Below are 27696 nucleotides of genomic sequence, written 5' to 3' on the forward strand. Positions count from 1 at the left end.
CTTACATGTAGCCAAATGTGATTTATTTTTCCTCGTTTCTTAGGTTTTCTAATGTAGACATTGACGTTTTTGGTTTTTGTTTTCCCTTATACCTCTAAGGACGTCTCTTGTAATCATGGACTTTGGTTATATGCTTTTTATTTCATTAGGAAAAAAAAACTATGAGGTACAAGATAATTAAAGGTAAATTAATAGTCTAAAAGTAGTTTAGAGAAGTCCATGAAGGAATTCCTACTATCTATTACCATAACTGATATTCCTTCTGTTCTATTTTACCTGCATGCTCCTAACAGCATTTGGATATAATGACAGATTAAACGTGGAAAGAGGCTGCCTTAACAGTTCTTGAGAAAGATAATTATCTGGATTAAAGTGATCGGGTAATATCCTATTCGATGGCTCAAGATCTTTGGAACAATGTTGAATTCACCACTGAACCTCATAAGCAAAAAGATGATGAAGCTGTTTAAAAGGATTAGAGCAACAAGAATTTTATGGCTTCACAGGTTATTCAAAATTCGTCCGGGCTGGACACAGTTATTGAGATTGAGGAGATTAATTCTACAAATATTGCTCGGAATACTTTGGTAGAAGAGCGTAAGATGCCCAACAATATTAACACAGGTGTCTCTCCACCTCTCTTTCTCTCTCTGAACAATGCATGTGCCTAAACATTTTAATCGGACAATAAGATTAAAATCTGTATGTACGACAACAACTAATTAATAAAAATGTAAAAAGCTAGCAGTAAAATTGTAGTTGTTATAGCTCCTAAGATTTTTTTTTTTTTTTTTTTTTTTTTCACAATTCAAGAAAAAGCTGGAGGAAATTATAATTGTGGAAACGCTCCCCAAAATCATTGCCCATAAGAAAGTTTTCCCCATCACAGATTATTCACAAGGCTTCGTACGGCTCCGTGCAGTACTGAAAAAAATAAGAGAGGAGATATTTTGTTAAATCGGGTTATCATCGTTTAATTAAAGAGATTTTGTGGAGTTGACTGCTGAGTTGCTTGGGGCAACCAGCTATAATACCTTCTTTCTAAACAGTGGCTGGTAAGCACAATTGCTAATAATAAATTTGAAGGTTAGTCCTCATGTACAATCGATTCAAACTTTAGGTAACGATGTAGAAAATTTTGTCAAATAATATTTCTAATTGTAAATAAGGATATGGTTTTCTTTCAAACTGAGTTGAATGAAAAATCTTCTTTTAACCCAATCTATAAAAATGACATGTATTTATTTTTTTAATAGTATGTAAGATGCACATAACTTTTTAATAAAATTTATTCAAACTTTATCTATGCTATTAGAGAAAAACTTAGTCTTTTTTAGATGCTGCCATCCAAGTTTGAAGAATAAGGAGGGATAGCATATATCACTAAAGAAGCTATTAAAATTTAACGATGGTTCCTTTTATATATTACTTCTACAATTAGATGCTGCCATCCAAGTTTGAGCATGTTATAAAGACGACGTTCTAGATTGGCAGATGCTTGTCTTGACGTGGCATGCTTCTTGTAATAGAGAATATTAGGAGATTTGATTTCATTGTAATTGATTGTAATCTTCTATAATCAGATTTGATGATAAATCAAATCCGATTGATTTTATTGTAATTAGATTTCATGGTAATCAAATTCCTTTGATTTGATTACCAAACTTATCTACCTCAATTCTCCTATAAATAGGAGTATGATGTATTGTGAAAGAAATTAAGCAATAAGAACATAATGTAGCCATTTGGGTTTTATCTGTAGTCGTAGGTCGTTGACTGAACCACGTAAAATCTTTGTTTCTCTTTTATTTAAATTCTGCTATTTATTTATTTTTCATTAGATTATTTCCGCATTTAATATTCATAGTATTATGAATTTCTTCATCTTGTACATACGTAGGTACGTTGGTACAAATTGTGATGGTCTCTATATATAATGTATATTTTTAGTTAATTCTGAAATTTAAAATCAACAGAAAGATCATCCTTTCCTTTCATTTCGTTCAATGACAACAAAGAGAAACTTGGCAGGGAGGGACAACAATGGACATTTTGATCAATATAAAGAATTTGTTAAGGATGTGCAACGTGGAGATTGGTACGATATAAGGAAGTTCCTTGAGCAGCATCCCAACGCATTGAATGAGAAGATCACAGCTCAGGGCAAGACAGCTCTTCACATTGCTGTTGCTTCGGGACATGATGATATAGTGGAGAAGCTGGTATATAAAATGTCGGAAGAAAGCTTGGAAATACAAGATAATGATGGTTGGACAGCTCTAGCTGAGACAGCTTTTGCTGGTAACTACCGGATGGCAGTGTGCATGTATACAAAGAATTACAAGCGCTTGGCCAGCATTGGAAACGTGGATGGACGTCTTCTGGTTGTTCTCGCTGTTGAAGGTGGTTATAAAGAATTGGCTTACTATCTCTATTCTCGCACTCCGCGGGAAGATCTAAAAGGCATCAATGGTGCTACACTTTGTACGAAGGCTATATATACCCGGACGTTAGGTAATTAACAACTTCTCCTTTAACTATCCATTGATGACCGTTATTTATGATTTTCTTTTTATTAATGTTTTTTGTACTTACGCTATTACAACACAACAGCTATTGCTTTGGATTTACTCGACAATGATCGACATTTGGCTCTTGCTCCAGACAAAGAGAATGTCTCCCCTTTGTATGCCTTGGCTTCTACACCTAACGCATTCCCAAGTGAAAATCAGCTTGTGTTTTGGAAACGATGGATCTACAAATACTGTTAGTATCACTCTCTTGTTTCTTTTCATTAAATTGCTCTGGTATTATGCATGCACACATAGAATATATATTAATTTAATTCTATAATTAGGATTACGTACGTTACATATAACACCATCCAAATGTACAGATGTTTCCCCAAATATCCAAAATTGAACAAAATGTTTCCTGTAAAAGGTTTTACACCCAAACAAAATCTCTATCACACTTTTTATTAAAGTAATGATTATGTAATTAAATTTATCTATTCCTATCAGCTTAAGCTTTTAGGATAACTGGTAATTTAAATCACCCCATCTAAATTAAATATTCCACGTGTTGAATCTGACCTATAATTAAAAGGAAGTTTAAACCCACACGTGGGGAGTGTTAAAGTAATGATTAAGTGATTAAATTCATATTTTACTATCAACTTAAAATTTTAAGATAACTTGTAATTTAACACATTCTATTTTTTTTTTTTTTTTTTTTTGGTTTAAGCAAAGAAAAAAAAAAAACGAATACCCATTATTACCAGTACTGCACAGGATGAAGGGTAAAGAGGTACCGGTTTGAGGAATTGAGACACCGGTTAAAAATTCCCCAAAACTAATATTAACTTCATACTGTAAAATTAATTAAAACATTCTTATAATTTCATATGCTATTTGTTTTTTGTTTTTTTTTTTGACAATTTCATATGCTATTAAATATAAAAGGATGTGATCGCCAATTTTAACAGTACTACACGCATAAAACATGATTAAATTATTACTATTAGTACTCTTAACTTTTTAATTATCGACTTGATGTGAAGATTAAAACTTCTACATATATAAGTGAGATGTTAAATAGAAAAACAAATTATATAAACTATTATTACCGGTTATTGTTGGGGCAATTAATCAGGATGTTTTAAGATATACTTGAAATTATAAACAAACTAAAAAATCTGCTTTTCACATGATCAGTAATGCTATATATATTTTGTATACATATGGGCACAACTTTGCACAAATCTAAAACTGAAATAATCGACTTGTTTTATACATCAAATTTGAGAAGAAGAAAAAAAAAACTATAAGATCAAACTAATCTATATAAAGAGTGGTTTCTTGTTAATTTCTTTATCTCATCAATATAAGAGTACATTAAACACATACATGATGCCGGATAGAACTAAAATTGTTTTGACAACGTATGATAACAGCTGAAACTAAGATTCATATATGAATTGAAGATTGAAAATAGAATTCAGGAAAAAAGAAAATAATAAATATGGAAGAAAAACATCTTAATTCTCAAAATAAGTAAACAAAAAAATAACTCTGAAAACCTGAAATTTAGTTAATACATCAAAACTTAATTTCAAAAGAATATAGACCTGCCATTATTTATATAGGCTAAGTTCGAAAATACTTGGAGAAATATAAAGAAATAAAAATCCAAAAATATCTCTAAATTAACTCAGAGACAAAACAAATTAAATTCACAAATAAATATCTTCAAATATTATGCATGATCGATCTTATTCCCAAAATATTCTTGAAATATTATATCTGATTCTTTGCATCAAAATAGTAATCACTGAATAAGATAAAAGAAAAACAAAAAGATGAAGCGGGCAAGAGCATGAATTGCATGTAGTTCATATATATATATATATACGCATTAATTGCGTATCTTGTCAATAAGAAATTCACGAAACCTGAATTTATTTCGTAAAACGATGTCTTTCTCGCATTTGTGTTACCTTTCGAACACTGCACGTACAACATACATATACAGGGTAGGATATATAGGGCCAAATATAAAATATATATTATATAAGTTATCCAAAAAAAGTATATTTTTTATTTAAAATTACTTTAAAGAAAATTGCTCATGCGAGATTTACTAATTAATGCTACAATCAAATTCTTACTTCATTCATCCTTTTTGCTGAAAGGTATACGCATTGACTGGGAGGATATGTTTCGTTCGAAGAAGATTGAAGAAGTAGAAAGGCGCCAAGGATCCGGTATGTTTTTGCCCAAAATTTCTCTCCCTTATGTTTGGGTGGTTAAAATGAGAATCGTAATTTTGGCAACTTCATTTTTTCCGTTGTGATAAAATAATAAAACAACAGACAGTAATCCAGTAACGACTTTTATTTTTTATGCTGGCAACATCAGGCCAAAAATTTCTTTGCTCCTCTACAAAATATTGAAAGAATTTGGGAAAAGATTAACATTTAAACATAAAATAAAAAATCACTAACATGCATCCGGTCATTGTTGTTTAATTAAGTGCTGAAATTGAAGAACCAAATCTAAATATTTGCAAATATGTAGAATTTAGTGAATCTATAGAACCTAAGAATCCTCACACTACAAAAATGAATGGGATTAATGACGTGGCTTTAGTGACGTTTTTGGGCAAAAAAACATGAGAATTAATGATGTGGCATCTTGCCCCTTAAACTTTTATGGGCTAAAAATGAAATTTTTATTACACTATAGCATACCTAAAAAAACGTTACCATATCGCCGATTAGTGATGTGGTCTAGTGACTACTTCAAAATGATAGTAATTATTAAGACTAGAAAAGGGGATAGCGACGTGCCCCTTGTCCACACATCACCACCAGTAAAAACGTCACTATCCTTTAAAAAATTAAGGATACTAGTGGTGAACAAGGGGATAGTTACGTGCCCCTTGTTCACACGTCACCACTAGTAAAAACGTCACAAGAATACTTTTTGAAAAAAATACGACTAGTCAAAACCTCATCTAGTTATCTAACATACCTTACAAATAAAGTGAAACAAAACTTCAATTTAAACTTAAATATGCACAAGGGATAAAGCATAGGCAAAATGACTTACCTAACATAAGGTGAGATCATCACCACTCCCCCTCAAGGGGTGAATGGTATCATCCTTCCTAACCCAAACTTGAAAAATCTTAGGTCTAAACTTATGACTTTGCTCAAACTTACCTAGCCTAGATAACACTTCTCTCATCATTATGACCAAACCCTCACTTTCTTTTCTAAAATAAGAATTTTCATTTATATGCACATGAGGTTTCAAATTAAAACAATGAGGTCGAATGTGGCCCACTTTTCCACCGTGATGACATGTAGGGACAAACCTTTGAGAAGGTAATTTCCTAGGAGGATGCACGACTCTAGGTGTAGGGTAAGATGCATGAGGCTCAATGTAGATTTTCTTACCTTTCTTACCTTGAGGAGTCGGAGCAACTACTTGCTTTTCTTCACTTGAAAATTCTTTTACTTTCATTGGTTTAACAAAAACAGTGTTTGAAGTAGAAGCACGGTTAGAAGAGAAAGAAGCAGTTTTATCAAATCCTAAGCCAAATCTGTCACTAAAATGCTTTTGAATATGCAACATTTTACCAAGCTTTTCACTACCGAATTTACTCAAGTGATTTCTAGATGCAATCAGATCATTTTGAAGGGATTTATTTTTAGCAATTAACACATGATTTTCAGATTTGAGAGTATATCAAACAGCATGTGAATCATTCAAAGATTTCAACAAATTATCCATTTTAAGCTCAAGATTCTTAACATCCTTAACAATTTTCAAGTTAGTATTTCTAAGCATAGAAAACTTTTCCATTAAATTGTTAAAGGAGTTTTGAAGATCATTAACCCTATTTGATACATTATTAGAGGCAGACTGAACATCTGATTGATAAGAATCATCAGAATCATAGGATGCAACAAATGCCACATAATTAAGAGTTTCTTCCTCATCAGTGTCACTCAAGGTAATATTTAAAGCTTTGAGGTTAACACAATCCTTTCGTACATGACCATAGCCAGAACACTCATAACATTTTGGACCACGTGGGTCTATTTCATTTCTATCCTTAGTACTCTCCTTACATTAAACCCTAGACCTGGGCCTACTAAAAACACGTTTTTGGGCATAATAGGTACGGGATGTCCGAACAAGCTAATAGGCTGTCTGGACAGAGCCTTGCGGAGCAGAAACAAAGTTTCTAGAACTGTTGTCTAGACAGGGGAAGGGCCTGTTCGGACATGGACTGCAGAGGGTGAAAATCAGCAATCTGGAAATTCCGTCAAATCCTTGATCAACAGCTTCGATTAATGGGTGTTTGTTGTCCGATTGAGCTGAAAGTTTACAGGGACGTTCATGACACATGAATCTACATTATGAACAGTGGAGATTTGATTATGAGCATTGTATATTAGTGTTTGAGCCGTGAACAGTAGCCTCTACATTTTGGAACCGAATTGAGCCAACAAAGATACTAACAATAAGCAAGCTAAGAAACCCAAAGAGTTTCCTCACCTTTTTCGTAGCATCTTTTGGGTCCTCTTGAAATCCTTCCCCAGCATTTGAATCAATTGAAACAAAAACCTTCACTTGCAGAAAATTTTACAAGAAGAATGAAAGAAATAAACCACATCGGGAAAATAAAAATAGAACCCAACGTCCCTAGCTACGAAGGCGTTCTGGAGGGGAGGTGAGAAAATAAAAGGGAGAAAGAAGAAAGGGAGTTAGGCGTGAGAAAAAGGGAGTCCTGAGAAAATAAGAGGGATAAAGAAGAAAGAAGAAAGAAGAAAGAAAAAAAGCAAAGGAAAAAGGGATTCCTCTTTTCTTGGTATAAAAACAATTTAGTTCTCTAGTTGGATTCCTACCATGCTATGGTTCGTTGGTTGGTAGTAAGAAAAAGGCTCAATACCCATCACAGGATTAATTATTTTGGCCTTTCACTGGATCTCAGTTTCCCTTTATGTTCTAAGGCCAATAAGAGCATTGATCATCTTCTTCTCTCCTATCCTCTGTCTGCAACGGTTTCGTGATTTCTCTTTGCTAAGTATAATTTGCCTTACCCTTTTTCTTGTTGGGATGAACTATTGGCTCAGAGTCACTTCTTTGTCTGGCTTTGGATTTTCTACTTTCTATAAGTGGTTATGTGCTATTTGGGGAATTTCGGATAGTATTTTTGGAGTGAGTTAGTGCTTTAATATGTTTTGTTCTCTCTGCATGGAGTTTTCTTTGTTTGTTTGTTGTTTTTTGTTTTTTGTTTGCCTTGATTGTCTCTTTGTAGTACTCTAAGGCGCTGTGCTTCTTTTGTTTCTGTGGAGGGTTGGTTGGCTGTTCTTTTGTTGCTTTTCTTCCTTCCTTTGTTTATTCATATTCATTAAAAAACATAATTCAGTTCAGTTTCAAAACTCAAATCTGCCCCAAAAGTGCACTCTAAATCCATCTGATACGCCATCATATCTCTGGCCGTGTAACTAAAAGTCTTTGGGTTTGTGTCTGATAACAAATTTGAGGCTAAAAATTTGACCACTACTGATTAGAACTAACAAAATTTACTAATAAATGATAGGGAATTGGTGGTGCGCGCTTTTCTTGTCTAGAGAAGGAAGCCAATCATATTGTAGATTATAATGTTGATTGTAGATTTAGCTGAATCTACTGAGTTGCTTATTAATTACGTACATATAGTTTATTTTATTTGTAAATTCTTTATTCTATTTCTAGCAATAATTTTATAATGCTGATAATTAAGTGTTCTTTTTACTTTGCAGTACAAGCTGAAATGTGCCAACTAGTGTCATCTCTCCTGAACCTAGTTTTCGGTATACTGCATCCACTCAATTAATCTCATTTTACTATGAATTTTATGAATTTCTTTATTATGCTTTTTGTTTTGTTTTGTTTGTTTTTTTTTTCCGCTATATATAGCTGAATTTCTTTATTATATGACTTTTCATTTACTTGGAATTATTTGGCCAATTAATTTGCGAAGGAATCAAGGATTTATATGAAATGGCGTTGGCCAATTGCCAGCGCCGTCAACTTATGTGGTACATGTGGTATGAGATAAAAATGTCAAATGATGAAACAAGGAAGACTGGTTGCGTTGATACAGCTGTCTTACGTGCTATCAAGGAAGGGAATTTTGAGTTTGTTTATGAAATAGTGGGAACAAATCCAGATCTCTTGTGGTGCAAAGATGACAAAGGCAGAACCATATTTCCGAGTGCAGTCCTATATCGCCAAACTAAAATCTTTAGTCTTATATACGGGCTTCATGTGAAGCTCCCGAAGGTATACTCTCAAGATTGCTTCAACAACAATATATTACATATGGCAGGAATGTTAGAACCTTCTACCCAGCTTAATCGCATCCCAGGTGCAGCATTGCAGATGCAACGAGAGCTACAATGGTTTAAGGTAATTTCTCTCGCTTTATATTTCTTCGGTATACTAGCACTACTACCTATAATGTTCCAAATTATAGAAATTTAGAAGGGAGAAAGGAGAGTTATGTCAAAATTTTTATTTTTAACGCCAATTGCATTTAGCCCATTTCTGATACAAGGTAGTTTTCTTCTCTTTTTCATAGGGATCCTAATCCTCCCCGGTCCTGTTGGACTGGAGAGGTCTCCGGTTAATGGCAAAGATGGCCCTAGGAAAAATCCAAGGGCCATCACGTTGCCACGTGTCCCACTATTAAAAAAATAATAAAATATTATTTACTGTTTGTAAAAAAATAAAAAGTATAATAATATATATTTTTTGGGTTTTTTTATATGGCCCTGGGGTGGCCGGACCACCCAAGGGCTACTGTTTGGCCTGAGCAAACCCCTCCCCCCTTCCTCCTTCTCTCACATGTATTCACCGCCACCACCACTTGAGCTCCAGCCCAAACAAATCCCGCCGCCACCACCATACCCCTCCTCTTCACCACAAACCCTTCTCTCCCTCATCACCAACCTCCTCTCCTCCCAACGACCTTGACTTGCTGCTCCGATCTAGGGTCCTCCACCAGTCAAACGACATCGTTCTCTCTCACCCAGGTCCTTGCTCTTCCAAAGAAGACTTGGTGTTTTTCATCAAGGACCTCTTTACTAGATTGCAAATCGGCGGGATCGAGTTCAAGAACAAAGCAACCAATCAAAACAAATATCCAATTGTTCCACCATCCCCAATCAAAACAAATCAACCTAATATCCAAACCGAACAAGAAACCCAATCAGAAAATTCAACCCTTTTAGAAAACCTAGTAGCCATCCCAATCACCCCCATCCAATCGGCAGTCACTACCATTCAAATCCCAAACGAAAATTCAGTCCCCACGAAACCCGTTCTTTTGGCAAACCCAGCAAGCCACCCACCTCAAGCAGTGATTTTGGTTTCACAAGCTGTCAGAAGTGTTAGTTCGGCAAATCCCCATCACCGGATTCTTCAACCACTACCACCAACATTGTAGGGCTGTTGAACGGTAGTTTGGGGAGTGATTTGGGTGTTGGGGTTGGAGAAGAGGAATAAGAGGATCAGGGAAAGGGTGAAGAGAAGGGTGGCGAGTGAGAGGAAGAGACTGGGGACTGAGCGTTGAGAAGAGGCGATAGTGGTGGGGTGTTCTTGAGAGCCATGTTTGTTTGATTTGATTGTTTTCTGTTGGGTGATCAGATCTCTATTCCCTGCTGTTTGAATGATCAGTTAGATTGATGAATGCTGACTATGGAGGGAGAGACCGCCGGCTGCAGCATCAAGGATCCCGCCAGTTGCAGCATCAAGGACAAACGGTGGCCATTGGGGTGGTCCGGTCACCCAATGGCCATATCAAAAATCAAAAGAAAAAATATATTATTTTATCATTTATTTATTTTAAAAACATTAAATCATACTTTATTATTTTTCAATGCGTGGGACACGTGACACAATTATAGCCCTAAGATTTCTCCTAGGGCCATCTTAGCCTTTAATTGGAGACCTCTCCAATCTAGTTGCACTGGAGAGGATCCGGATCTGGGAGAAGGACCCTCTCCGGTCCGTTTGGACTAGAGGGGATCCAGTCCTTTATAATGCACTTAGGTGGAAAAGTTTTACTTTTTCGTTGCAATTAGAAGCAGGGGTCTTTCAAATGGGCAAAAAAACCACTCTACATTCACTGTCCCCCCGTTTGTATGGGTTGTTGGCAGATTTTGAGCACCTAATTCCAAGTGAGTGGATACTCTATTTGCTATCTGCACATATGTGGGTAGATAGCGGAATCTGGGTAGGCAGAGGCGGATTATCCCCTCTGCATACCCATACATTATTAAAAAAATTGTTTGGTTTTATTAAATTAAAACATCATTTAGGGAAAATTAATAGGGAAATTAGTGGGTTTTATTCACAAATTAAAACTCCATGTGTACAACATAGAGGCTTAGAGCATTCTCAATGGAAGAGCCAAATGTTACTTTTACCTAAAATGGCTCTTTAAATGTTTAAAAAACCTCTCCATTGGATTAGCCAAAAGAAAATGTAAAATAGATATTTAATTAGAAGAGCTAAAAAAAAAGCTAAATGTAGCAACACTTTTCAAGGGAGCTATTTTATTTTTCATTGTTTTTCTCACATGTTTTCTCTTTTTCTCAAATCTTTTCATACTTTTTCTCTGCATGTTCTCTTTTTCTCAAAATTTTTTCCTATTTTTCCTCTCACATTTTCTCTTTTTCCCAAAACTTTTTTTACTTTTAATAATATTTTAATAGAATAGATAGAAATATAGCTAATCGGATGTAGAGACATTTAAAAATGGCTTAGCTAAATTAGATAAAAGTGAGTTTTTAGAAGCTATTTTACATAAAAATATGGCTCCTCCATTGGGAATGCTCTTATAGGTGTTATAGTTTCATCCAGTCCCCAGAGAGAGAACCGTAACATAACATCATCAACATCAAGTTGATCAACAACCCCCATATAAATTGAGTTCATAGTTTTTTTTTTTTTTTAAATAAAAAAAAAAAACACTCAAAATAGCCTAAAATTTATTGTGGATGTCATAAGCGTTTAGTACAAAAAAAGGGCCCATTGCTGTGTGGTTATGGGCGGATTTGGCAAAGTGTGGATGCGGATGCGGGTGCTAAAATTCGTTATCCGCAAAGTGCAAATGTAAATGATGAATAAAAGTATTATTAGCCCATATAGTGCAGTTTACAACCCTAATTAGAGGAGTGCCTCAATTTTATTTAATTTAATTTTTTATTTTTTATTTTTTCTAATTAGGAGTACCTCATTTTAAATACCTTCAAATGTGTTCATAATTTTATTTATGATTTAGTTGTCATTTTTTGAAAGCTTGGGACAAAAGTGTCAATTAAACTACCTTGGAGTTATATGTGTCATGCGTGTGTTGACATAATAAACTACCCTTATTGGTTTTATGACCCACAACCACTTTGATCGATCCCTTCTATGATTGATCATATATATTCTATTTTCACTCAAATTTTCAGATTTTAAATCTATACAACATGTATGAATCTTTGTATAATAGTTAATTTTACATAATTAATTGTACGTGTATTTTGTTTCATTTCTTTTATAAAATCTGAATATATGAATTTTTTTTTTCTTTTTTGTTTATTATATAACATTAAAATCCTTAGCACATATTTAAATGTCCAATATACACTTATACAAATAGGTACGTATATGTATGTATACATAGATAAATTACATCTAGCAAGCAAGCAAGCTACATGCATCATGTAATTAAATTTTGTTCAAGTTTAAAAAAACTTACAAAATGAACCGTCCTGAACAAATTGTTTAAGTTCAAAGGATGGAACATTGGGTTAAGGTTTGTGATTGACAAATTATATGAAAAAAAAAAACTTAAAATTAAGTTTTTTAAGGGCAGATTGGGTTATTAACGCTGCATGAAACTTTGATGTACTTGAATAAAGGAGTCAAAAATGTTCCTTTGTGTATCTGTGCTTTGGTTAGGATTAAAAAAGTGAGATTTATTTCTTTGACCGTTTGGAAAGCAGAAAATTTTGAAGCTTTTGATTATGATATTTTTTTTGGAATGGTTGAGGCCAGGTTCAAAATAGTAATTGGAATTGTTGCATTTAAGTGGATGAACGGATCTTCATCAAATAAAATTGTTTTTGGAGTGAGGAAACATCACTCTTTGACTGATATACGATGTATATATCTTTTGGTAGCCTTTTTCCTTCTAATACTTTGATTAACAAATGCAGGAGGTGGAGAGTATTGTTAATCCCCAGCTTAAGGAAGCTTTAAACAATGATCGTTTGACTCCTCGAGAATTGTTTACCCGCAACCACAAGGACATGAGGAAAGCAGGAGAGCAACAAATGAAGGATACAGCAAGTTCTTGTACAGTTGTAGGCGCTCTCATTGTCACCATTATGTTTGCTGCGGCCTTTACCATTCCAGGTGGCAACGACCAAGCCACAGGCTTGCCAATGTTCCGAAATGAAAAATTGTTTAAGCTCTTCATAATATCTGATTCCCTATCGCTCTTTTCCTCAGCAACTTCAATATTGATGTTCCTAGCGATCCTAACATCGAGTTATGAAGAAGAAGATTTCCTCAAAGTCTTGCCAACAAAGATGATTATCGGACTTTTCACTCTTATCTTTTCTATAGCATTTATGATGGTAGCCTTCTGCGCCGCTCTTTTGCTTATGTTACGTGGACAAACATGGTTTGTCAATCCGATCATTTTTTTGGCTAGTGTTCCAGTCACCTTGTTTGTATTGATGCAGCTCCCCCCTTTGATAGGCATGGTCAGATCAACTTATGGATCGAGCATCTTTGATAGGAAAATGAAACGTTGGTTTTACTAATTCATTGTGCTAGTATGTTGTTTTGTATTCCATTAATATTTAGCATACCAGCCAAAACAGACATTTTTATTTATTTATTATTGGACAGATGATTGGTAAATTTTCAGCTACCTTATGTTGCTTAATCAATTTGTAATCTTTCTGGTTTTATCCATATTTTTAGTTCCACAAATAAGTCATTGATCCATTATCTGTTGTAAATTTTTACTCTTTTTTATTTATTTATTTTTATTTTATAATTTCTTTTGTTACTTTGATAAAGGATAAAATACATTTTGATCCACCCTAGTAGATTACCTTTAAAACCAAAAGAAGTGACCTTGGGTTCCAAGTTTGTTGGGTGTTCTCCTCTATAAATCATTCATACATTAATATTCATTATCACAAAAAAAATAATAATAATAAATAAGGAAATGAACAACATATTTCCAAAATTTGACCTTTCATATGTCGGCTAAATGTATACTAAACCACTAAAAGTCGTCGCTAAAGGTCTTTAAGTCATCGTTAATAAGTATGACGGCTATCTCGTAGACAATCCACATTAGTGACGACTCATGTAGTCCTCGCTGATAATTCTTATTAACAATGACAAAATTCATCACTTATATCTAGCTATGAATGTGTGTAACGTCTCAAAAATTAATTAATTAATTAAAATACTTAATTTGGAGTATTGCTTGTAGTACTTCCACACTAATTAACTTATGCACTAGATGATCATGAGTTTCTTCTGTCAGTTTGTTTTTTTTTTTTTTTAGATATGTCATATGTGATTAACTAAAAGCATTTTTTTTTTTTAAATTGCTATATGAGTTTATTGTCTGAACAAGTATTTATTTTCACTCTTCAACCCCACTTTTTTTTTTTTGTCCAAATCTTCAACCCCACTTGTTAGTACATATCTCCTAGACCCTGCTTCATTCTTTTGTTTTTATTTTATTTTTAAGGGGAGAGTGGGAATAGACCACAATTGCACCCATTGGTTAGAAATTTCATGTAAAAAGGCAGAGCACAAGAGAGAGAGAGGATGAGGAAGAACAAGCTTTTCTTGGCACCTACCAACTCTTTCCCCCGATCGATCACGAGGCCTAAAAGCTCGAATTTAAGGTCTGTAAAGAGAATTTCTTTTCATTTATCTTCGAGTCCGAGCTTACAAATTAAGGCTTTTAGGATATCACTATCATTAGTAGCAACAAATTCTTAGATTCAGATTTTTCGTTTCTGTATAAATTGAAGCAGATTTAAGTGTTTAATTGTTTAAATGGCCTACCACTAATCTCACAACAAGAAGAAATAAATGAAGCAATAGATTTTTGAGTATTGGGATATTTAGTCTTTGGTTGATTTTATTCTCGTTTTTCTGGTTTCATTGTATTGTGCAAGTATAAAGAAAAATCTGAGGTGTATTGGGCTGTTGCTCGTTTGATTGAATTTGAAGTTAAATGGGTGTGATTACATTTGAAGCTTCATCAGTCTTAGAAGGTTAAGCAGAACATTTGAATTGGGTTTTTGAATTCTGATTGAATAGAATAAATGTTGGGGCCTTGATTGCATATAAATATTACAACTAAAAAAATAAATGGTAAGCAAAAGATGTATACCAATTTTAAGGAAGCATTCGATAGCGTATGTGAAGCAAGCAGTTCAAGAAGATGACGCTAGGTGATAGTCATTTTCATTCCCCATTTAGTTGTTGATATTATTCTTCATCTAATATTTTGCCTAAATTTTATAGGTAGTTTCCTGCTAATGTGAGTGTATCTATTTACAGGGAACAAAAAAAAAAATGGTCAAATTTTAGATTTGAAATGCTTGTTGTTTGGTTCACATAGTTCTATCATTTCACTTTGTACGTTGTCTATATCTATCTGTTCTTGATTAGTGCTTTCTTGACATGTATTCTGGCAGTTACAATGCAACCTCCTAAAGAGGTACCCCTGATTTGCAGTGCAAGGAAAAAATTCTTCTTCAAAGTGTGGTTGCCCCGGATGGTGCGACTACGAAAGACATAACCCCAGAAATGGTCTGATGGTTTTGCTGCTCTTGGGCTTCTTCTTTTTTTGGCTGTTGTGGTGTTTTGGGTTGTTTTTCTTCCATGGACTCAGACTTGGTGTATTGTGTTTATTATTATTTTTTTTTTTGTAGTTTAACAAAGAGGATGGTAAGGTCGTGGAAGAGTTCAAGATGAGGGTCATTCACATTCCTGCTAACCCCCCATCACCGGTCCCTGAAGAACCTGAAGAAGATTCTTCTCCCAGGGCATCAGTGCTTGAGAATGGGCATCAAATCGTTCATTGTTTGATGCTGTACGTTTTATAGTCTGCTGACATGCATTTTATAGTGGGAAAAAAATTTCAATACATTAAAGCTTAAAAAAAATTAAAATATGCCCAAAACACTAAAAATTCGGTCTCAATTATTTTCAAAATCATTTAAAATATGCCCTAATAGAGACCTAAAGAAGGTAAAAAAGACTAAAATAGGCCCAAAAAGTCCATTATCTAATATCTGAATGGCGGATAATGACCGCATTTAAAAACCGCAATAACCAGTTAGTAAAAATATGATGAAGATGCGGATATAACTGCAATTTGTAGATGCAGCTGCGGATATTGCAAATAACTGCATTTGCATGTATGCCCGTAACAACCATTATTATTCGGATTCCGAGTTAAGGGCAACCAACGAGTAATGTTATAAAATCTTCCTCGAGTCCTTCCAAATGTGATGTGTCTTTAAAATCACATCACTTTCTATGTTTTCATTCATTTGTTTCTTCAAATAAAGCTTTTTCACTCCCAACAAACCCAACTAACCAGCACACTGCTCCCACATGCAGATTACATCCATAGCATCCAAATCAAGTTCTGCTATAGAGAAGCTAATTTTGTGTCAGATTGCCTCATTAAATATGGAGGCCTCATGTCCTAACTTTGATGCAGTACTACACCATCATTCATTATTGTATATCACTTCTATTTGCATATCATTCTACAACTTTTGCTTTTGTCTATTTATCTTAACATGTTGAACCGAAAACAAAAGGGAAACTTTAAATCGCATTAAACACAAACTCTTGAACACCATCCACAACAAATCTAAGGGAGCAGTCAACTGCTTGCAGTAGAAGGGCAGCAGACTGACCCCTTTTCCCGTCTCAATTCTCTCTAATTTGTCAATAGGAATCATTCTGCCATTGGATTCCTTGGAAGATTGGTTATCTAAATTTAACAATGAACAGTTCTATAATCCATGTGAAAGTTCATTATTTCTCTCACAACATGGAGAAATATTAGCTTTTTCATTACTCTATTTAGTGGCTAACTAGAAGGTGATGGATACCCAAAATGGAAAAGGAAAATGGATGAGATTATTAACATTTGAAGTATAGCGGACGTTGTTCTCTTAACCTTACTGAATTTCCTATTTATAATCTATAAGGATATCTATATGACATACATTACCTGTACCGATAGTTAATCAGTCCTTTTTTCAACTGATTAAAGCAATCAGCCTTCCTCCCCAAACTCCTTAGTGAATCTCTCATGCACCTCAAGGTCTGCTTTACTTACAGTTGGCTTCTGTCTAGCAAGCACTTTATCAAAATCTGTTCTTGTGATTGGTGGTGGCTGGATCTGTTAATTCATCAATTAATCCCAGAAACAGTTACATTCAGGCCATTAAAGAAATTGATGAATGAAGCTAGAAAGTGCAACCTCAAATTAATTTTCCTCTAAAGAAGCCTATTTTAGTTAAAGAGAAAATCAGCGGAAAAAAAAAAAAAAGCATCAACGCTATTGAATGAGGAATATATCAGGTGGCATGCCCTTTTTTCTTTTTTACTTCAAACCTATTTTCTAGAAAATTTCTAACTGCAAAAGTAAAAGGAACAATCTACATCTTCCAGAATCCTATATACTGCTACTCTGCACCAACATGATTATAGTGCTCAGTTTTTAGAATAATTTCTTGACTTGAACTGTATGTAGTATCCAATGAAAACCATGGAGTGCCCAAAATCTTTCTGAATCCTTACCTTTGAAGCTAGGCCTTGGGCATCAAGTTCCGGCAAGGTAATCTAAACAGCTCCCGGTTGAGTAGGTTCACAAGGGATCCACATGCCATTAGAGGTATTTGTGAAGAATTTAGCATCACTGGTTTTACGAACAGGTTCAAATAGTACATCCTTAACCTATCAAAAGAGAGTAGGCAGTAGCTGCCAGTTTTCAGCCATAAAATCACAGAGACATGCTGCCACCTAATATAAAACTGATACTTACACAAACTGATATATCTGAACCTGAAAACCCTTCTGTTTTGTAGGCCAAATGCTCAAAATCACTTTCAGTTAAGTTATGAGGAGTGTCCCCAAGATGCACTTGCTCAAATCAAAATCCCTGTGAGGATAATAAACAAATTATAAGCTACAAATGCATCAGTCACAATGAGTCTATAACCGTACTGCTCTGATTCTCCAAATGCAGTGCATTACGAAAACCATAATACCTTAAACATGTGCTGCCTTGCTTTCAAATCTGGAAGAGGGATATATATTCACTTATCAAAACGACGCTGGATGGCCTGCGTTTAGTTTGCATTAGCCTCAATGCTCTCAACCATAGAGCAATCAATATCATAAAAGCCATAACCCACAAGGTCTGACAGATGAGACTTTTCTCACCTGATCCAAAGCATAAGGTGTATTTGTGGCTGCAAGAACCAAAACTTTCTCATCATCATGACACCTATACCCTGAAATAAATTGAGGAAACTGATCATTTCAAGATTACAAGTGGATTCATGGAAGGAGTCCATCAATGTTTACCAAAAAATTCTCATTGCAGGCACAAGAGATAGAAATAGAATTATGAAAAGTATAAATAAAAATTAAGAACTAATGAGGTTAAAAGATAACAGTAATAGGGAACAAGAGGAAGGAGTTGTTGGACTTGAGATGATGCACAACGAAATACAAGGAAAGGTAGGAGTTTGATCACTAGTCATTACAAATGTGTAATGACTAAGTTATTTCTTTGAAGTTTGACGTGTTTGAAATTCTACTTATTTGAACATCCAAAACTTATATTGCTGAAAACCAAACTCACAAAGTATCCTAAACTCCATGATCAGTGTGGAAGTTTATAAGCATGTGATAAATTAACGGCTAGTGCTAGGGAGCCAAACAAATGAATCCAAAAAATTTATCAAACTGATGTGGCAAGAGTTTTTAAATTAAAAAATGTAATTCTCTCTCCCTTGTCTGCCACTCAGGGTCTGCCACATCAGTTTGAAAATTTTTTTGGGTTCATTTATTTAACTCCCTAGCAGTCCTCTAAGTTAACACCTTACATAAAACTAGCTTGATTCTTTAAACTAAAAGACCTACACACTCACTATCATTATCACCTTCATAAAAGCATTTATTGCCACAATAAATTTACAGTATAATTTGTTTTATTGCCAGAAATAATTGTCTATATAGGCCTATGTTGTCATTATATATATACATGATCACCAGCTTGTAGCTACTATATCATAAAACCATTGAAAAAAAATTATAAAATAGAATGAGAAAAAAAAAATGCATAACTCCAGTTTATTTTACTGTAATTTTATGAAGACCATAGTTTTGTTCACAGACGTAAGGAGAGGCCAAGCAATTTTAACTCCAAAAAGCTCTGCACGCCTATTCAAGGTCCTTCCTTCCATTAGAAATACAAATACGAATAAAGCTAGGCGTACTAAAACAATAATTGGATCACTTTCCATATTGCATAAATTACTAAACCCAGGTCTAAGCATGTCAATGATACTATGTAAAAGTGAAGCTTCAAGAGCATTATCATCCACTTCCTGTGAGTTCAAAATACCTGCACCTGTACAAGCAATTCTGTTTTGATACGTCGAGATGCTTCACTCTCATTGCCTTCACCCCGTTGACCACATAAGGAATCAATTTCGTCAATGAAGATTATGGAAGGAGCACTATCACGAGCCATTTGGAAAAGATTCGAGACTAGCTTTTCACTTTCATCCATCCATTTTGAAACAAGGTCTGATGAAGAAATACTGGGTATGGACAGCATCTAGCACTTGTCAATGTTGGCATTCCATCCATATAAAGACATTAAAAGCAAATACATCTACATCCATGGGCAATCTGTACATGAGAATGTAATAAATGTACACCTAAACTAGAAAGTTGAATCAGTGGAAGCAGAATGGGACGTATATAAATGGACTTGAAAATCCAAATGCAGAGTCCATATTAGTTCAAGCAGCTTAATTTAATAATGCGGCAATTGCAATGAAAAGCATATCAAGCAGTCAACTGCCTAACATCGAATTATATATATATATATATATATATAAGCACATGACAAATATAAAATATTAAAAACTCAAGGATGTCCATGCTTACTGAAACTCAAATAATCTTAAATATCAGCAAGAACATAATCAATCCAAATTTCAAAACTTTTTCTCACATCTCAATTATTGGACACCAAGCCTTTATTAATGTTCTTAAAATTCAATCTGATGAATTTGCTAAGTCATGGCCCGATGATGTAATTTGACTACCATCTTCTTGACTTCCACTTATACAATGATCTGAAAAATAAAGATTTAAGCTGACTGTAGAACACACAACACCAATTTTTTTTTTTTTTTTTTTTTTTTGAAGTAGATAGAATACTCATCACTATTAAAAATCTACTCGTCTCTTCATTCCAAATAGCCCTCATTATAGATAGAGTAGCTGTAATGGATCTAAAATAGATAGATATTATAGCCCATTTCTATTACTAGATTAGTTGTTAGTTAGGCCTAGTAGTTAGGCCCAAGTAGTTAGAGCTGAGTCTATATCAGACTCCTTAGATAATTGTAAAGGTATCAAAGAATTTGCAGAATGTTTATTGTGAACTTTGGAGGTTTAAGCATCGGAGGTTTAAGCATCCTCGAAATGCTTAGTTTTCTATAAACAGTTTCCATTTCCATCAATTCATCTTCCTTTTCCATCCATTTCAGTTCATTATAGTGTGTTCAAAGTGCAACACTGTTACAAGTGGTACTAGCACCTCTCGTTTTTTGATTCAGAAAAACCAGATCCAACATGGCGCAAGATGCAGACATATATCAATACAGGAATAAACTCAAACAGATGTGGGCTGATATGGTTCCCCGTGAAGAGATACAGAGAAGTCAGAATGATAAATATAGTGCATTGTTGAAAAGCATACAGGAGCTGACTGCTACGTTCAAACAAAAGGGAGGTAATCAAGATAGCTTGCAGAAAATTTTTCAAGAAAGTCAAGATAGGTTGCTGAAATTTCTCAAGAAAGTCAAGATAGATTGCAGAAATTTTTTCAGAAAAGAGCCAAAAAAATAAATTTGCCTTTGAATGAGAAAGAAAGGATCGAAGATTCCGAGTTAATCCCTATGAATATTGAATCCATGGAGTTTGAGAAGATACATCCAGTTCCTAAGAAGGTAGAGACCCAAGAAGAATTCAAGAAAGGAGCAGAGGAGTGTGACCAAACAAACCAAGAAGATGAAGAAGAAAACAAGATGATTCAAGAAATACGCACCGTTCGTTCAATGAAATTCATCAATGAAGCAAAACGGTGCTGCGCATCTCAGAATCTATTGTAGTGAAGGTAATTGGTGTGTTAACTCCAAATTCAATTTGTAGTACCAACTTCTCGAAAGAATTATGCATCTTTAACACCAAATCTTTGAAGAATTTTCAAGATAGAGTTGGGCTTTATCAAGATGAAGAGAACGTGTTTGATGAAAAAGAAGAAGAAGAAAACAAGATGATTCAAGAAATAGATCCGGTTGAAGATACGCACCGTTCGTTCAATGAAATTCATCAATCAAGCAAAATGGTGTTGAGCATCTCAGAATCTATCGTAGTGAAGGTAATTGGCGTGTTAACTCCAAATTCAATTTGTAGTACCAACTTCTCGAAGGAATTGTGCATCTTTAACACCAAATCTTTAAAGAATTTTCAAGATAGAGTTGGGTTATCAAGATGAAGAGAACGTGTTTGATGAAATGTTGGACCAAAAATTGGAGCTAAGGAGGAATATATTTTGGAAATATGAATGGTGGGTCTTTAAGACAAGGTGGAAAATAAAGGAAGTGGTGGGTTGGCTCATTGTCAGCGACTCTAATTCTGTGGCGAAGCAGCTCCCTGATCTAAAAATTTTATTTTATTTTATTTTTCTTTTGTTTATTTTTTTTATCTCTAAGCATGGATGGCATTGGAAGAAAAGAAAGAAGGAAGAAAGGTGCAAGGCTGCGTGTGTGGAAGTCTGACTCAAACCGTGAGTAGACTTAGAAAACATGGCAGAGAGGAGGAGAGTCAGACTTGGGTAATGGGTTCACATGAGTTGGCGCGCGTGCTTGGGAAGCTGAATAGTGCGAATACAGAGTAGTGTGTAGTCAGACTTCTGCTTAACCATACGATGATCGATGGGCTGGTGGCTTTGAAAAGAAAAAGGTCGGCTGGCAGTGTAATGTATTGATGACAGGTGTGTTTAGTGGTGACAAAATTTGTGGGCCTTTGGAAGCTGCAGTGTGCTAGGTGTGTCCTATGTAGTTGAAGATAATGCTGGCTGTGTAATAAATTTTTTCTTGGCTTTGTTTACATTTGGAATTGGCAAAGCATACACTCAGCATGTGTAACATCAGTCTTGATCAGAGTGAATTTAGTTTTAGAAAACGTGGACTTTCAAGTCATGGGATAGCTGGGTTGTCAGCTCAACGGTCGAGATTTGGGTAGATCCTTTTCAATTGCACACCATGTGGGCTAGGTGTTTTAAAGGAGTGGGTAATGTAATGGGTCTAAAATAGATAGATATTATAGCCCATTTCTATTACTAGATTAGTTGTTAGTTAGGCCTAGTAGTTTTTTTTTTTTTTTTTTTTGTAAGTAATATTGTATATATCAAAAAAAGCGCAATGCACCTCTAAATACACTAAGTACATAAGAAAGTATACATAGGTAGCCCAACTTAAAACCCAAAGACAAAACTCAAGAAGACCCAACCCAAAAAACCCAACTAGGCCTAGTAGTTAGAGCTGAGTCTATATAAGTCTCCTTATATAATTGTAAAGGTATCAAGGAATTTGTAGAATGTTCATTGTGAACTTTGGAGGTATAAGCATCCTCGAAATGCTTAGTTTTCTATAAACAGTTTCCATTTCCATCAATTCATCATTCATCTTGTTCCTTTTCCATCCATTTCAGTCCATTACAGTATGTTAGAAGTACAACACTGTTACAGTAGCATGTCATACTGGTCCATTACTATGCCTAAGGAACAAACTTTTCCAACAAAAAAACAAATCAATAACCTTCAAAGCTATGCCCCATTGACCACCAATTAAAGAATAGGAGGAAGATCACAAATCTTGGGCAATAGAGCAATGAAGCAATATGAATACAATGCCATGCCAATTGCAGAAAGAAGCAGAGGAGAAGAGACAAACTCTCCAATCTCCATAAATTTCCTTTAATAGTTTAAAACTACTAAAAATATCATCTTTCAAAAGTATAAACAAGAGAAGGAACAAAGGAAATCTTTGTATCGCAAAACTTTGTGTATTTTTTTTATAAGTAATTGCAATTCCAAAAAAAATAAAAAATAAAAGACTATTTTGAATGAAAGTGTACCACATTTTCAAATGATCACAGAATGTGGTTCACAAGGGTAGTAGTGTCTTATGCTAACTATACATCGAGAATAAACCTATAACTGCAGCATCAGTTTTAAACCATCAAGATTTACTATCCAGAGCTAAAATTTCCCAAATAAGAAAAAACAAAGACATTGTGTCCTTCCATTTGGATGAGAATATCAAGCTTTTCCTAATGATTTTCACGATCGTTTGGGTGGTCTCATTTTATTATCATAAAAGAAACGACAATGATTACACCATTTAAAGCAATTGGTTGGTATACCCATATGCAATCTAACATAATGCAAGGATACCATTTCTTGGATGTCTAAATGATTCCAATTAACCGTTGGGGATCCTACTACTATCTTGGACAGTCATTGTGAATTATTAGTTGTCAGTGGGCCAAAAAACCAGGTAAATTTACAAGTACTGTTCTTCCCAATATTAGTCAATTACATCTCAGTGCATTGCTTAATTTAAACTATCCAAAAATGAAATTGTGAAATATTATCAAAAACCAGGCATGAAAGATCAAGTGATCCTTAGATAAAGAAAATTAGAAATTATGCAGCAAAACTCAGAAAACAAAAAAGAAGAATTAACCTAGATGATCATATAGACGTCAATTAATGGCATTTGGAAACATCTCACTGGGCCGAGAAGAAAGGGATTGTAATATGAGATGCACAAGGAGGTCAACCTATTTCAAATATACTTTCCTCTAAAAGACTAGTTCTTCTATCTACTACTTTAGTCCAACTACTTGCTATGTATTGGTAAAAATAGTACCTGAAGAAAGTTGAGTCTGCTTCTGTTGCAACGGCCTTTGCTAAATAGGACTTCCCTGTTCCAGGTGGACCAAATAGTAGAAAAGCCCTTCATGGTCGTCTCTTCCCTGAACAAGATTCCAAATGAGTTTTCTCCCCTCTCTTTGCTAGATCAGATCAAATGCAATTTTTAACAGCAAAAAGTATCATACATGACACAATCTTTACATTAGTGATTACAGAAGGAAATAATACAGAAATTAGCATGTAAGTAGATTGCTAGCTCATTCATCACTCTTTTAGATTCAATCATGAAAAATGACGTCTTTTTGAATCCTAATGCTAGAGAGTTCACATCCCACCTTCCATTCCATTGACATAAATTTCACTTTCAAGCAGACAGGTAGAAAAAAGCAGTGACCGCTACACCCCTGTGCCTTATTTATAAGTGTGAATTCCGGGGAAACTTGATATGCAAATAGTTTTTCTCGAATGGGTCTTAAAACTTATAATAATTCTTGTTATTTTCTTAAATGTATCTGCACAACTGGAAGATAGACTGATTGGATAATCAAACAATCAATGAAGCAATGGCAAATATAACTCTTAAAATGGTCCTTTTCAACCAGCTCTGACTTGGCTGCTTCTTTCCAGATCAGGATAAAGCCAATACTCAGAGCAATGACTTCTTTCCAGATCAGGATAAGGCCAATACTCGGAGCAATGACAGGTATTTAAAATCTCTCCCACAGCACAAAGAATTGTAATGCCTTACTGTTACTACTATACACAAACCCTCCTTTTGCTGGTTTGGTTCCTTTTTTTTTTTTTTTTTTTTTTTTGTTTCTAGGAAAAGAGAATCCAGAACTTAGAAGGATGCCAATCTTTTAATGGATTCAACTGAAAGAATATAAAATATCAGAGTTTTCTTGCACTGTTATACCTAAGAGGGAGATAGGGAGAGAGCAATTGTATAATTTATGCGTACAGTTTACATAGAAGCTTTAAATAAACAAGAATTACTAGAAACTGAAAGTCAGAAATTTCAGCACACATTCTTGGTTAATTGATCGACTTGCATTTATATCACAAGTGGCATGTTTTCATAAGGATCAAGTTTTACTACAAACCCAACCACTCTCATTAACATTGAAAGCATAGCTGAAGAATTGAAGAATGGTTCAACCAGCAAACGAAAGCAGATAAGCCAAAACTTAAAACACAATGATTAAGGAACTAACCAGTAAAAAACTGGGGAAACTTAACAGGCAGTATGACAGCCTCTTGCAATGCCTGTTTGGCACTCTCAAGACCAGCCACGTCACTCCACTTCACATTCGGTTTCTCCCTAATTATCGCAGAATCAAGGCCAGCCCAGAGCTTTGCTAGCTCCGGATCGTTCCCTTCTTTCCCTTCTCCACCCTTCAACTTTGTCTTTGGTTGCGTAGCAGCTGCTACATCACCATTAGGCCCATTTCCTCCACAATCAAGAATGGCCCTTATCTCCTCTGCCCTCCTCAAATATTCCATAACTTTCTGAGTAATCGCTTCCTTAATCTTCGGATTCTTCTCATACATCAAATGGGTCCTGAAGTACTCTAATGCATTCATATAGAGGGGAAATGCCTTACTATAGTTTCCATCGTCATCTTCTTGAACTGCTTGCTTCACATACTCTATCGCATGCTCCTTAAAATTGCTATACATCTTTTGCTTACAACAAATGCATAGAAATGAAATCCCCAAAACAGAACTTTCAAGACACCATTCCTTCCTTCTAGAAACCGAAATCCAACGCTAAGCTTGGCATTTCAGCCATTTATTTTTTTTAGTTGTAATATTTCTATGCAATCAAAGCCCCAAAATTTATTCTATTCAATCAGAATTCAAAAACCCAATTCTCAAATGTTCTTCTTAACCTTCTACGACTGATGAAGTTTCAAATGCAATCACACCCTTTTAACTTCAAATTCAAGCAAACGAGCACCAGCCAAATACACCTCAGATTTTTCTTTATACTTGCACAATACAATGAAACCTGAAAAACGAGAATAAAATCAAAATGGTTCAAATCAACCAAAGACTAAATATCCCAATACTCAAAAATCTATTGCTTCATTTATTTCTTCTTCTTGTGAGATTAGTGGTAGGCCATTTAAACAATTAAACCCTTAAATCTGCCTCAATTTATACAGAAATTAAAAATCCGAATCTAAGAATATGTTGCTACTAATGATAGTGATATCCTAAAAGCCTTAATTTGTAAGCTCGGACTTGAAGATAAATGAAAAGAAATTCTCTTTACAGACCTTAAATTCGAGCTTTTATGGCTCGTGATCGATCGGGGGAAAGAGTTGGTAGGTGCCAAGAAAAGCTTGTTCTTCCTCATCCTCTCTCTCTCTCTTGTGCTCTGCCCTTTTACATGAAATTTTTAACCAATGGGTGCAATTGTGGTCTATTTCACAGCCAGACTTTAAGCTCTAGAGGCTTGTTTGTTTGTCAAGGCTTTTTTATTATTATTATTATTATTATTTTAATTTTTAAGAAATTAAAATTAAATATTAACAAATAACTGAAAATTTCTCTGATCTTAATATCGGAATTAGAATATTTTTTCAAAATAAAAAACCAAAAAATATTCGCTTAAAGATATTAACAAACGAAACCAACACTACAAAAATTATGGTCATTAGCGGCGACTCCAAGTTGCCGCTAATGAGGAAAAACTTGCCTCTATTCACAAATACCGGCGACTCGCGGCCGCTATTTGGTGGTTGGTAGTAAGTGGACGGTGAAGCTAAATACCGGCGACTTTCAACGTTGCCGCTATTTGTATGTCATTAGCGGCGACTTAGAGTTGCCGCTAATACATTTTTTTTTGCCGGAAAAAATGGTTCAAAATGGTTCTAAGGTTGCCGCTATTGTATATCATTAGCGGCAACCTTAAAGTTGCCGCTATTTGTATGTCATTAGCGGCGACATAAACTCGCCGCTAATGATATAAGAAAATTAAAAAAATTAAAATAAAAAAAGTCAATAGCGGCAACTTGGAGTTGCCGCTATTGCTCTATCATTAGCGGCAACCCGTAGTTGCCGCTATTTATCCAGTATTACCGGCGACTATAGTAAGAAAATTAAAAAAAAAAATGGAAAAGGTCAATATTCCTCTATCATTAGCGGCAACTGAAAGTTGCTGCTATTTGTCTGTAATTAGCGGCAACTTAGGAGTTGCCGCTAATGAATTAAAAAATAGAAACTCAATAGCGGCAACCTAAGGGTCGCCGCTATTGAAAAAAAAAAAAAAAAAAAAAAAAAGGAGCACATATATATATATTCATATGCAAACACTACACACTTGAACCAGAAAAGAAAAAACTCCAAAATAACATTATTCAAAAGCAAGAATACAAGAAAAATACATTACTTAAAAAGGGTCCTGTTCAAATAGCTATATACCTCCTCATGGAGTAGAAGAGTGCAACTTTCTATTTAATCTTAGTCAATCAGCAATCAAGATTCAGTCAATTTTAAGCAACATAGAAGCATGAAAGGAGGAGGTAATAAAAGTATTTGTAACTTCAATACAATCTTATCAGTTTGTAATTTGATGAAAAAAATAATTTTACAAGCCAAGTTTTATCTGTATCTTTAAAAATAATATCCATAACCTACATTACACACACCACCACTTAGAACCGACAATTAAAAGTGAAAATGAGTAATTTATCATGATTTATTACCTAAATACTATTCTACATTTGACAGGGGTAGGCAGACAGAAGTTTCTATGGCAAAGGTTACATGACTTTGGCTAAAGATTTGATTGCCATGGTAATACACAATCCAAAATAT

The 27696-nt window shown here is 34.6% G+C and overlaps 2 protein-coding genes, 1 long non-coding RNA gene and 1 pseudogene across 3 annotated transcripts; 3 read left to right on the forward strand and 1 right to left on the reverse strand.

Moving 5' to 3' along the window:
* Nucleotides 1-157: 157 nt before the first annotated feature.
* On the forward strand, nt 158-3111 carry LOC132167840 (uncharacterized). The gene is made up of 3 exons (XM_059578873.1): nt 158-624; nt 2032-2514; nt 2614-3111. Exons 1-3 carry the CDS (start codon nt 495-497, stop codon nt 2769-2771), a joined length of 771 nt encoding a protein of 256 aa, XP_059434856.1. The 5' UTR covers nt 158-494; the 3' UTR covers nt 2772-3111.
* A 1471-nt stretch (nt 3112-4582) lies between these two features.
* On the forward strand, nt 4583-13508 carry LOC132167064 (ankyrin repeat-containing protein NPR4-like; the record flags this gene model as incomplete). The annotated part of the gene is given in 4 exon segments (XM_059577958.1): nt 4583-4765; nt 8321-8371; nt 8542-8969; nt 12773-13508. Coding segments are annotated over 4 exon segments (1227 nt in total). The 3' UTR covers nt 13385-13508.
* Nucleotides 13509-14371: 863 nt separating this feature from the next.
* Nucleotides 14372-15703, forward strand: LOC132175215 (uncharacterized). Its single transcript, XR_009439402.1, has 3 exons — nt 14372-14494; nt 15296-15410; nt 15533-15703. It is a non-coding gene; the product is annotated as an uncharacterized LOC132175215 (long non-coding RNA).
* Nucleotides 15704-16735: 1032 nt separating this feature from the next.
* On the reverse strand, nt 16736-26269 carry LOC132191847 (protein SUPPRESSOR OF K(+) TRANSPORT GROWTH DEFECT 1-like; annotated as a pseudogene).
* Between the last annotated feature and the right edge of the window lie 1427 nt (nt 26270-27696).

Source organism: Corylus avellana, chromosome ca1 (assembly GCF_901000735.1).
Source record: "Corylus avellana chromosome ca1, CavTom2PMs-1.0".
In the NCBI taxonomy this organism is placed as follows: Eukaryota; Viridiplantae; Streptophyta; class Magnoliopsida; order Fagales; family Betulaceae; genus Corylus; species Corylus avellana.